The sequence below is a fragment of the Amphibalanus amphitrite genome, unplaced genomic scaffold (genome assembly GCF_019059575.1).
Source record: "Amphibalanus amphitrite isolate SeventyFive unplaced genomic scaffold, NRLGWU_Aamphi_draft 001570F_arrow, whole genome shotgun sequence".
NCBI lineage: Eukaryota > Metazoa > Arthropoda > Thecostraca > Balanomorpha > Balanidae > Amphibalanus > Amphibalanus amphitrite.
The window spans coordinates 74,337-85,912 of NW_024883063.1; the positions used below are offsets into that span (position 1 = coordinate 74,337).

The 11,576-nt window shown below is 55.3% G+C and overlaps 1 protein-coding gene across 1 annotated transcript in view; it reads right to left on the minus strand.

The window, feature by feature from the left end:
* Positions 1-11,576, minus strand: part of LOC122373909 (protein MAK16 homolog) — a gene marked incomplete at its 3' end in the record, with an annotated part of 77,160 nt that overhangs the window by 63,548 nt on the left and 2,036 nt on the right. The window contains exons 2-4 of the mRNA XM_043352363.1: positions 9,224-9,368; positions 7,996-8,042; positions 7,302-7,445 (exon numbers count right to left, since the gene is read on the minus strand). Of these exons, the coding sequence (XP_043208298.1) occupies positions 7,302-7,445; positions 7,996-8,042; positions 9,224-9,238 (206 nt within the window). The remainder of the gene's footprint in view (positions 1-7,301; positions 7,446-7,995; positions 8,043-9,223; positions 9,369-11,576) is intronic.

Below are 11,576 nucleotides of genomic sequence, written 5' to 3' on the forward strand. Positions count from 1 at the left end.
AAAGGCCACACGACGATCTGTAAGGATGAGGTCCTCCACTTCCTTCACAGTCATCACCTTGTCAATCACTGGTAGTCACTCACTTCTTGACTCGCTTGCAAAGGCCATGCAACCAAGTTGAAAATTATTTCTTCATTTTCGGTAAGTGCATGAGATGGGCTTTCTTCGCCATAAACTAAGTTCACGTTCTTGATGTATTTTATCAGTGTGATACCGTTTCAAATGCATTAGTTGGATGACGGTTCGGTCCTCAGTGGGCCCAATGCTCATCTTTTTTACTTCTAAGTCTCTCCTACATAAGATAAAACCACTTCTCAGGATTTTCTTTGCGGGAACATTGTTCTTGAGAACCAAATATAATGCCTACCAAAAATCATCAAAATCGGCCTATATCTTCTATGTGATGATCAGAACTTTTCGATACCCCCTCGTATATACATATTGTTTTATTTATTTCTTACCCTCGTATTTTTTTTCGTGGTTTCCATTCCTAGATCGGTTTGCCTTTGGCTTTGAAATACTTAAAATTGACATCTTTTAAAAGGACGTAAACAAATAAAACGAGTTTTTGTCGCCCGGAAAAACATCAGTATCCAAGGGCATCGGAGGTCCTAACGCTGTAGCATAATATATACAGAACAGATGAGATGAGGGAAGAGACAAGGGGAAACAAGACAGAGACAGGACATTGGTCAGGACGGGCAGATGCTTGTCTGATGCGCTGACGACTGCCAGACACGCGACGTGTCACCACGACAACAGAGCGACTGTGTGGCCCACATCCGCATCAATGTAGCATCGACTGTCTGCGCACGAAACACCAATGCTGAGCCTCCTCCATATGCATAGCTCACTTGATCTTCGATGCGATTACTTGCGACCACTGCTCACCCTACAGAAAAAAAGCTCACCCTACTGAAAAAGGTCCATCAGAGCTTCAACTGGATGTAATGCAATGTGAGGCATCGCGGGAAAAAAACACTCAAAGGCAGATCGAAAACAACTATATAGTGATTTGAATCAACTGTGAATGAAGAGTGCAGTTAGTGAATTACTAACAAAAGATAAAGAATATAGGAAAAGCTAGATAATTCACCAGCTCAAGACCTTGTCAGTCTGACCGGGGAGCTGGTCTATGACGGCTGACCCTCTGAGCTCAGATCCGGGGATTGCCAGTCGGGACCTGACTGACTCTCTGAGCTCAGATCCGGGGATTGTCAATGCGGACCTGACTGACTCTGAGCTCAGGTCCGGGGATTGCCAGTCGGGACCTGACTGACTCTGAGCTCAGGTCCGGGGATTGCCAGTCGGGATCTGAATGACTCTCTGAGCTCAGATCCGGGGATTACCAGTCGGGGCCTGACTGACTCTGAGCTCAGATCCGGGGATTGTCAATGCGGACCTGACTGACTCTCTGAGCTCAGGTCCGGGGATTGCCAGTCCGGACCTGCCTGACTGACTCTGAGCTCAGGTCCGGGGATTGCCAGTCGGGACCTGACTGACTCTCTGAGCTCAGGTCCGGGGATTGCCAGTCGGGACCTGACTGACTCTCTGAGCTCAGGTCCGGGGATTGCCAGTCGGGACCTGACTGACTCTGAGCTCAGATCCGGGGATTGTCAATGCGGACCTGACTGACTCTCTGAGCTCAGGTCCGGGGATTGCCAGTCCGGACCTGCCTGACTGACTCTGAGCTCAGGTCCGGAGCCGCAGCCGGAGCCGCAGCCGGCGCCCACTGTCCGCCTCTGGCCGGCTAATAGGCGGCTCACTGTAGCAGTAGTCCAGCTGGAGGAAGGGGAAGGACGGTATTCCGGCCGCCTCTCCCGCCGGTCGGCCGAACACAGAGTGGCGCCGGTACAGTGGGGCGGAGGGCAGTGGGACGGGAGGGGAGGAGAGGCAGATGATGGATCGAAGTGGGCATGTATGGGAAGTGGATGGAGTGTGCGGAGGACGGCAGAGGATTGAAGCAAACATAACAGTCCCGGAACAGGCGCGAGAGGACGAAGGAAAGCGTAAGATGGACTGCGCTGAGCGGCTTGAAGATCCCCTTCTGCTCACCTATCCACATCAAAATGACTGAATATAGCTGGCAGGACGAGACAAAGAGAAGTACGTGACAAAATAATAGAGTTTTCAGATTGTGCTTGGAGTTTTTACAAATGATAAACATGGAGTCAGATTAACATTATTTGAATATTTCACAGCGTTTTCCTTTTTTGGCGAGGACTCGAGCAGCGAATGCAGTCGGTATTTCCCGGGAAGACTGCGCTGCCGAGCTCGTATTTGGCCGATAGGACGGCCGGCCGAGCTCAGCACCGGACCCAATAACGCCGCCAGCGTATGCAAATGGCCGCCGCCTCTTGGCCAGTCAAAAAAGCTGAGCCGGGCGGCGGTAGGTGGGGCGCCGGCCCATATTTTCCTCTCCGTTAACGAGACGCCCCAATTCAGCGTCAATGGCTCGGAAAATGGCACCGTTGGCCTTCGGTCGACGGGAGCCGAGAGGTCGGCAATAGCGGGCTGGCGGCGGCGCCCGGACCGGCACAACAGGCGCCCCCCAGACTGGGCACAACAGGCGGCAGGCGCCCCCAGACTGGGCACATCAGGCGCCCCCGGAGTGGGCACAACAGGCGCCCCCAGAGCGGGCACAACAGGCGCCTCCGGAGTGGGCACAACAGGCGGCGCCCGGAGTGGGCACAACAGGCGCCCCCCAGACTGGGCACAACAGGCGCCCCCCAGACTGGGCACAACAGGCGCCCCTGTACTGGGTACAACAGGCGCCTTCACAACGGCACGGCCCCCATCCGTGACTCGGGTCAGTAGTTTATTTGCGAAATTGGACACTTGTCACGCAACCCAAGTTGCCTCGGAGGTTTGATGGAATTTCTTTTTGCAAATCGAGTGACAACATCGATCAACCACACAAAGCATCTTTTCCGCCCCCTGCATTGTACCAGTAATCTCATGAACGATTCCGTAAAAACACTTCTTTTCATCCAGAGTAATGTATCACACGAGGTCTAAAAAAGTAATGCAATACCAAGGCGCGCTCGTGGGACAAGTCACGGCCCATCATATAGAGAGAACGCTATTCACACCTCCCGAGATGCGCCACAGCACATAGCAGTGCAGCTCGCATGCCTAAACCCGCGGCATGCAGAGATAGTCCGGCCGACCGAGCGGACACGCCACATGTGTTCAGTGGCACATCGCCACTGCCCACCGACCCTGTTCCCCGTCCGCAGGGCGCGGCTACCCTCTGCCGGTCCGACGATCCGCCGCTCACCCCGCTCAAATGGATTAGCGCCGTTAGCAGCCGGCGGCCTATGGGCGCCGCAGCCCATTACTATCAGCACCACATCGGCCTCCCGGGACCAGCGCACAGTGCCACGCCGGCCGGCGCACAGTGGGGCCGCTGCCACAGCGGCGCGAACGTAATCTAATGGAATATCTCCAACAACACGCTTTGGTGTGAATCGGAACGAGGTTTCCTCAATTTTCCAGAATGGTTACATTCACTGTCACACATATAGGATTTGGACCATAATCCTTCCACCGCCCTTTCATCGTGCTATCATATGTCAGCCCTGATTGAAAAGTGAATTTGTATCCGAGGCCGTTCAAAGCGTGCCGCCGCTGATACGAGCGCGACGGAAGCCGTGCGCGCCGCCGCGCTCCATTTGCATAGCGTGGCGGTCGGCCCGGCGCCGGCGGCGGGCGTCCGCGGAGAGAGCTCGATAAGTCAGCGCCGACACTGGAGCGGCGGACGGCGGTCTCGGGCTCACAGCGGAGCCAAGGAGCCGCGGAGCTACAGGAAGGCGGCGGAGCGGCCGGCCAAACACCGCCGGCCGGCCGGTCACGGCCACTCGACGCCTCGGTGGGGCCGCCTTACCGGAGGAGGGTGAGCGATACCTTACGGCAGCCCAGCAGAGGCGGCTCGACAACGCCAGTTCGTCTGTTGATGCTCCAAATGGAGACGACAAAACACCTCGAAGGACTCAAGAAATGCAGTACCATACTGAAGCCGGGCGGGGATTGATGCAAACGTCCGAGACCCGACCGGAGCGCGGCCGGCGGCCACCGTGACCCGGAGCCCATGCCCGCGGCGCCGCCGCCGGCGATATTGCGGTCTCTGTCCGGCCCCCCGCCGCGTATTCCCAAAACGCCACCATAAAGTGCGCTGCTCAGAGGGCGGTACTCTGCGGCGCTCTGCCGAGCAGCCAATACTCGGCGGGCGGCCGGCCGGGCAGGCCGGGATTACTTCACCAACACTCCCCGGTCAGAGGTGTGGACCGCCCGCTGCGAGGCTATCCACTGACGGAGAACTACATAGATCTGCTAGAGAGGAGGAAGTTGATACCAACACACCTTCCCCGGAAGAAGGTGCGTAACTGAGCGTCGAGGTTCCGGGATCAAGGGTGGATTTCTGGCGATGTGTTCCAGCTCTTCGACATCAAACGAACACAGCCTTCTTAGATCCTTTGGAATTTGGATAGCTTCAAACGCGCCATTTTTTTCAGCACATAAGCTAAATGTCATGGCAAACATAATATTTATTTTCTGTGTTCCGGAGTCCGAGTATCCCTGGCACAGTCCAGACCGTCCCGCAGTGGCGGGAATGTTCCGTGTGTACATTTCCTCAACGCACACACGCAAACCACTCGGCTTCCGCAGCCGCCAGTGCCGGTCTAATCGACACGACCATGGTCGATCTATGTGGCACAGCACCGGTGTCAGCGACAGTGCCGGTGTCAGTGACACTACCTGTGTCAGTGTGTCACAGGTGTCAGTAACATTACCGGTGTCAGCGATACTACCTGTGGCTGCGTATATCCCACCTACTACCCGTCCCGGTCCGACACCGGCCTCCTTCGCCGTGTGCCGAGGCCACCGCTACGTCTCTGTCTACACACTCCGGCACGGCGCTCACAATCCGCACAGGTCCTCTCATCCACCTGCTGTCCACATTTCCGTCTGCCCTCACCTCCACGCTAGGAATGGGGGCCGGTCCGCGACAGGTGCATTGTTACACCAGCGCGACAACACGCCGCGCCGGCGACAGTGCGGTGGGGACGAAAACATCTCTGGGAATGCCCGCCCGGCGTCTGGAGCAGCTTGTTTGTGGCACAACACCTGCTTATATAGTTGATTACTTCTTCGACGAATATGCCGTGTGAAAAGGTGAGCCCCTTTAGGAGCTATTTCGGAAGCCAAACAAAAACAAATTAGAGTCATAATGTTTAAGGTAAAACATATAATGTATCAAAAATCTGATAGAGATCGATCGATCCAACAAATGAGAGGTGAACTTTGTTGTGATACCTATCAACATAACTGTCACAGGAAAACTTTCTTAGATGATTTGTTTATCGATTGAATTGTTCGCTGCGAGTCAAAAGAGCTGGCTGGCGAATTCATACACGTCTGTTCAACAGACAGCGTAGTGCATGATGTATGCATATACACCAACTATGCATACTAAAGCACAGTGCCGGGCGTATGCCCACTCTGCAATACAACCCAGCTACCCGGCAGGGCTCAGCCACGTCATATATACCCCATACCCAGCAGGGTCCTGTGCCCCACATACCCAGCTATCCAGGAATGTCCCCTCCCACAGACAGTCTCCATTGCCATCACCCTCGTTCGTCGCCCGGACGGCGACCGTTTGCGCAGCGTACCCGCCTCCCAGCCTGTATGCCCCTGTGCAAACCAGCCCATACGGCCGCTGTTGACCCTTCTGTTTGCGGCACACAGCGAACATTGTGGCCGCCGGCCGCGCGCCGACCGCCGCCGCTGTGCACACGTCCGTCCCATATTGTCCGCCCCTGCGGACAGGGGAGGGGCGGCCTCGGCACGGCCCTGCCGGCTGTGTACATTGCACAGAGCACACAGACCATGGAGGGTGCCAGCGCGGCCGGCGCCGCGGCTGTGGACGCGCTAACTGCGCGGCACGCTGACTGACGCCGGTCGGCACGGGTCACACCCGGCGCCAGGACAGCCAGCGCGGGTACCGCGGCCGCTGCCCACGTCTACAGCCCGCTCGGGAGCCCCCTCCCTCGCCACACGGCCGGTCATCGCCAATGGACCCGGACGGCGCGACCAGCGACTAATCAGCGCCGACGAGTGAGCCCCATCGGCGGCGCGCTCCACTGACACCGGTACAATGCGCCGTCGAGTTCCCGGTAGAGCGCCGAGCCCCGGCGGCTCGCGGAATGTCGGCCCGAATAGCAGCGGCTCTGTATGTCGTCCGAGCAGGCTCTCCTCAATGGAGAGAGACGTGGAAGGGGGAGGGGGACGACAGGTCACGGACTGGGGACGGGGAACAGGGGCCACGGGTCACGGGACCGGAGAGGGGCCAGGCCAGGGGGCCACAGCTAAAAACCACCATACTTTCAAACAGTTCTATCCACAGTGCACACTGCACGCTACAGGCGAAATTAACGCGTCCCTCCATGTTTGCACCACATTGCAGCAGAAGCCGTGAATATGCCAAATAAACTCGCATTGAGTTTGCTTTTCTACATCGGCTGAAACGGATGCGACGCGAAGATTCATTCGTTTAGCCGTGGCGCCACTCAAAGCCGTGAAATTTGGTTAATTGTTTGTGAAGCTAGCTCCACTAAGCAGACTTGACAAATCCCCTACGAAGCGAGCGGCACGGATTATGTTCCGGCCGCCACCCGACAGATGGCAGCAGCCGTCACGGAGGTCGTAAACCACCGGTGGGGAGCCGGGCGGCGACGGAGGGGGAGGGGAGCGAATATCGAGCAGCGGGGGAGGGGTGGGGGCGGTACACTAGCGGCACCGTGCCGCACCATCGGGAGCGTATCTCCTGCCCCCCGCTCCGATCGTTACCCTGCCCCCCCCCCCCCCAACGTCCGCCGTCGCCCTCGATGACAAGGTCAGGCATACATTAGTGCCATTCGCAGGAATAACGCTTGCGTGATAGTCTGTGTGCTTATAATAACGCGATGAGATGGCGTCGACGGTCCTCATATAGCCAGAGAACACAAAAGATCTTTAATTAAGCTCCGAATTCGAGATGAGTGCGGTAACTTTGGCCCGTTGTTTGCTGTAGCTTGAAGCGGCCCGCCTCCGCCGGGAGGCTGATATGCCAAATAGTTTGAGCTTGGAAACAATGAGAGAAAACTTTTGCAGCGGCATTCATTGGACCAGACCGTGGGGAGCGGTCGCCGGTCGTGGTCAGAACTTTTCCCGTGAGTTTATCAGCACTGTTGTCTCAAATCTCAGTACCTTTGTGTGTGTGTGTGGGGGGGGGGGGGGGTGCCTTTGGAGGACGTTACCTTTCGATGGTCTTCATGAAGAGGTAGCACACGCCGTTCTCCTCTCGTATGGTGGCGTACTGGCTGTTGGCCAGCGGGCACGACGCCCGGCTGCACAGGCCCGTCAGGTTGTACTCATTGCGGCAGAACTTCTGCGTCGGAGTGCTGTTCAACACACAACCGCCACACACTGTCAGACACGGCAGCGGGCCAACGGGAAAACACGGACACGAATCACGGCCAAATAACGACCGATGGGACGGGTAACCGCACAGGAGCATATATTTGGCTCAATGTGCCAGCCTGTACCATTGAAGCATTAAAAATAAAGCACGTCATTAAAAGTGAGCATCGACACAACAAAATACACGACAGCAGCCATTGATGGTCTACCCATTGCAGTCTTTGCGCTGCCAGTACGCTGCCAGTGCCAGCCTTTGCGCGGTCTCCGTCACCGGACAATGTCGCCCCCCGTCTCCCCCGAGCCAAGGGACTGGTACTCATTAGCTGCGAGCTGACCTAAGGACGGTGTACAGCTGGTCCCAGGAGAGGAGCGGAGACAGAAGACAACAGAGAACAGACGGCGCGGGTCGCCCCGGGGCAGGCACGGACAGTGAATGTCACTTCGGCAACAGGAAGCATGGAGAGGCCGGGCAGGGGGCAGTGGGTGGAGTCAAGTCAGACGAATACTCTATGGTGGTCTGCGTAGACTGACCTGACTTTGAAGGAGCAGAACGACTTGTTGATGATGGACCAGATCACCTGCGGCGGGAGAAAGGTGTCAGCGACTCTCCGATAACAGCGCCGAGCAAAACACAACAGCCGGAGCGGGAAGAGAATAATATAATACCGGGCTCGCACCACATCAAGGTGCTACTGCACGCAATACAGGTTAAACGTGTGGAAAATCAAATCGATATTAAATGCACAATGCGAGAAAATGAATATCATTCTAGCACCACAGAACGCTTCAGATGCAGTAAAACAGTTGTGATACATGAACGCTACCTAGGGCAAACGAAGGATTATGACTTGTGACTTATACGATAAAGTTTAGCAGATTGTGCCCCTGCGGCACTTGACTGTAGTTGATGACGACATAATGATGCGCGGAAGCTGGGCTAGAATCGTGCTGTGAAGACTGCTGGTCAAGGTTGTGCCAGTCAGCGTCGTGCTTGAACCTGTTCCCGTCCCGTTCCCTTCCTCTCCCTATCCCCCTCCCCCTCCGGAGCGTTCGGAGACCTGCGAGTCACGCTCCCATCCAGCGGCCAATGGTAAACCACAGTGATACGTGACACTGCATCACGACACATGACACTACAGCTGACGTCAGCTCACGGTACCTTCATGACGCAATACGTGTCACTAAGTCACGACAAACAAACCAACGTCAATGACACAGGCTCACAGCCACGACACACGTCATAAATAACATCACGCTACGACAAATGACACAATATACGACACCAGCACTGACACGCAACACAACGGTCTACACCAGGCTGCGACAACAAACGACACCAAACGACAGACGCTCCCCCGGGCCCGTCAGGAACATCGTGCGTCGAACAGCAGCAAACGAACAGTAAACGTAACAAACACGTTACAGGGATTACCCACCGATAGAGGGGAATTACCAGTCGGGCGTCACCTGGGGGTGGGGAGCTCAGGGTCCCACATGGCCAGTAACTGTCCGTTGTGTAAAGGCCACATGGGCCATAGAGGTCACTGGGATCACACGTAGGTCACCAGGTCACACACGTAACCAGGGCCACCACACAAAGGTCACCGGTCACGCTAGGCTCACAGTTCACAGGGGTCACACGAGTCATTACGTCACAAGCCACCACAGTACACTGGAACTCATCCTTTGGTTTTGGATTGGCCCACAGTCTAAAAATGTTGCCGCCCAGCCCCTCGAATTCAACACTGCCAGTACTCACGTCGTCCGACTGCATGTCTGCGTGTGACCGCTGTCAGCGGCGGGTGCGTCACTCCGTCTGTCCGGGGGTAGCGGCAGCGGCGGCACTGCACTCCCGGCGGCACAGCGGTCCCGGCGGCACAGCGGTCCGGTCAGACACCCGCCGTCTGTCGGTAGGGAGGCAGAGTGACCACGTCACGTGACTGGCACCCACACCGTGACCGTCACGAGTCGAGGCCGAGCGGGGGCGGCACGAAAACCAGCGGCCAGTGGGAGGGAGAGCTGCGCCCTTCTACTCCAAATCGACTTCTCGTGATTCCCGGCTACTCTCTCAGCCGAGTCGACCGACCAGACGGCAGCGGCTACGGCGGGGTCGCCGTACTGTCAAAAACGGATATGAAAACTGTGACCATCAAACCGAGCACATCCCCGCACCCCGGCAGTCTCCTGGAAACCCGGTGGATGTTGTTCAAGCTCGAACGAAATCGCCAGTTAATTGTTTGCTCTGTGTACCGGCCGCCCCGACAGACCGATGCCGCTCTGCGAGCTGACTTTTCGGACCTCGAGACGCAGTTACAGCGTGTATTAATTGATTTTCCCAAGATTCCATTTATGATCTGTGGCGATTTAAACTGTGATATGTTGAAGGAGGAGAGTTTTCGTGCGCGTGTACACCTCAGTGACTTTTTATCGAATTATTCTCTTGAGCAGCTTGTAACCGTTCCAACGTACACTTCCGGCTCGTTGCTAGACGTCTGTATGGTTAAAAATAGAGAGCTTGTGCGTGATTGCTCTGCATCCTTTTGCCACTTCAGCCCACACAAACTCCTTCGTGTGTCTATTAACGTTCCGAAACAACGCAAAAATCCTACAGTTGTTCAATCCCGCTCGATCAACCGTATAGATGTCGATGCCCTGAACTCTGACCTGATGTTTGCCGATTGGGAGGGCGTGTTTAGTGCCACGAACGTAAGTGACCAGTGGGATGCTTTCCTGACCGAATTTCTGCCGATTTTTGACGATCACGCACCTATAAAGAATATTACCATCCGTAATCCTACAGCACCACCAGTTACCCCCGCCACACTTAAAATTATGGATCAACGTCGTACCGCGTTACAGCAGTTCGGTAGAAAGTCGGAGGTTTACAAAGACTTAAACCGAACTGTCCGGGCCGCAGTGCGACGAGACCGACGCGGCGAACTTCACAGAGAGATTAGTGGGCGGGGTCCCAACAAGGTGTGGAAAAGTATTAGGTCGGTTGTGGCTGGTAAGAAAGACGGACCTAGTGTTCAACCTGATGTATCGGCTGACGTTTTAAATTCTTTTTTCGTTTCTGTGGGTCCCCGCGTCGCTACAGAGATCCGTGACCAAAATCCAGTTGTTGAGCAAATTGGCCGTTTGCCGCGTGTCGTAACCGGTAGATTTAAGCCCAGACCTATCTCTCTCGGTGAACTCGGTCACACCGTTTTCAATATGCGCAATTCTGCCGCCTGTGCGTCTGATGGCGTCTGCATTCGCATGCTGAAAACTGCTTTCCCATCTATCGGTGACGTTATCCTTCACATCATTAACACTTGCATCTCAAGGTCCGATATCCCCTTTCATTGGAAACACTCTATAGTTCACCCCATCTTCAAGTCTGGAAACCCATCTGATCCCACTAATTTTCGACCTATCTCCTTAGTACCTGTCATTATGAAGGTGGTCGAGCGAGTCATTCACAAACAGCTCTATCGCTATCTCTCCCAAAACCATCTTCTGGCCAATACCCAGCACGGTTTCCGACCCCGGCACTCAACTGAGACAGCACTTCTGTCCGTCAGTGACCAAATCCTGGCCGCCACCGATAGGGGGATGTCTCTATGCTATGCCTTATTGATTTAAGCAAATGTTTTGATGTCATCAACCATGAGTTATTACTCGCTAAATTGGCAATGCACGGCATAGAGACATCCTGGTTCGCCGCTTATCTCCAGGGTCACACACAGAGTGCAGTAACGGCGGAACACCTTCAGTTAAGAGGGGGCACTGCCGACTTTTGGTCCCATTCTTTCCATGCAACGCCCATAGGGCTAATGTTGAAATATCAAAATCAAAGGGGGGCACGGTGCCCCGGTGCCCTCCCCGTTCCGCCGCCTATGACAGAGTGTGTCATTGAAGGACGAGTCCGGTCGCCGGGTATTATCACAACCTCTCCCCAACTCTATGGGCGTCTTTCAAGGCTCGGCACTCGGTCCCTTACTCTTCACGGTATTTTCCAATGATCTATCACTTTATTCTGAGGATGCAGCAGTCTTCCAGTACGCTGATGATACTCAATTGTTGGTGAGTGGCCCTTTAAACGACCTTAGGGGACTCATCTCGCGCTTGGA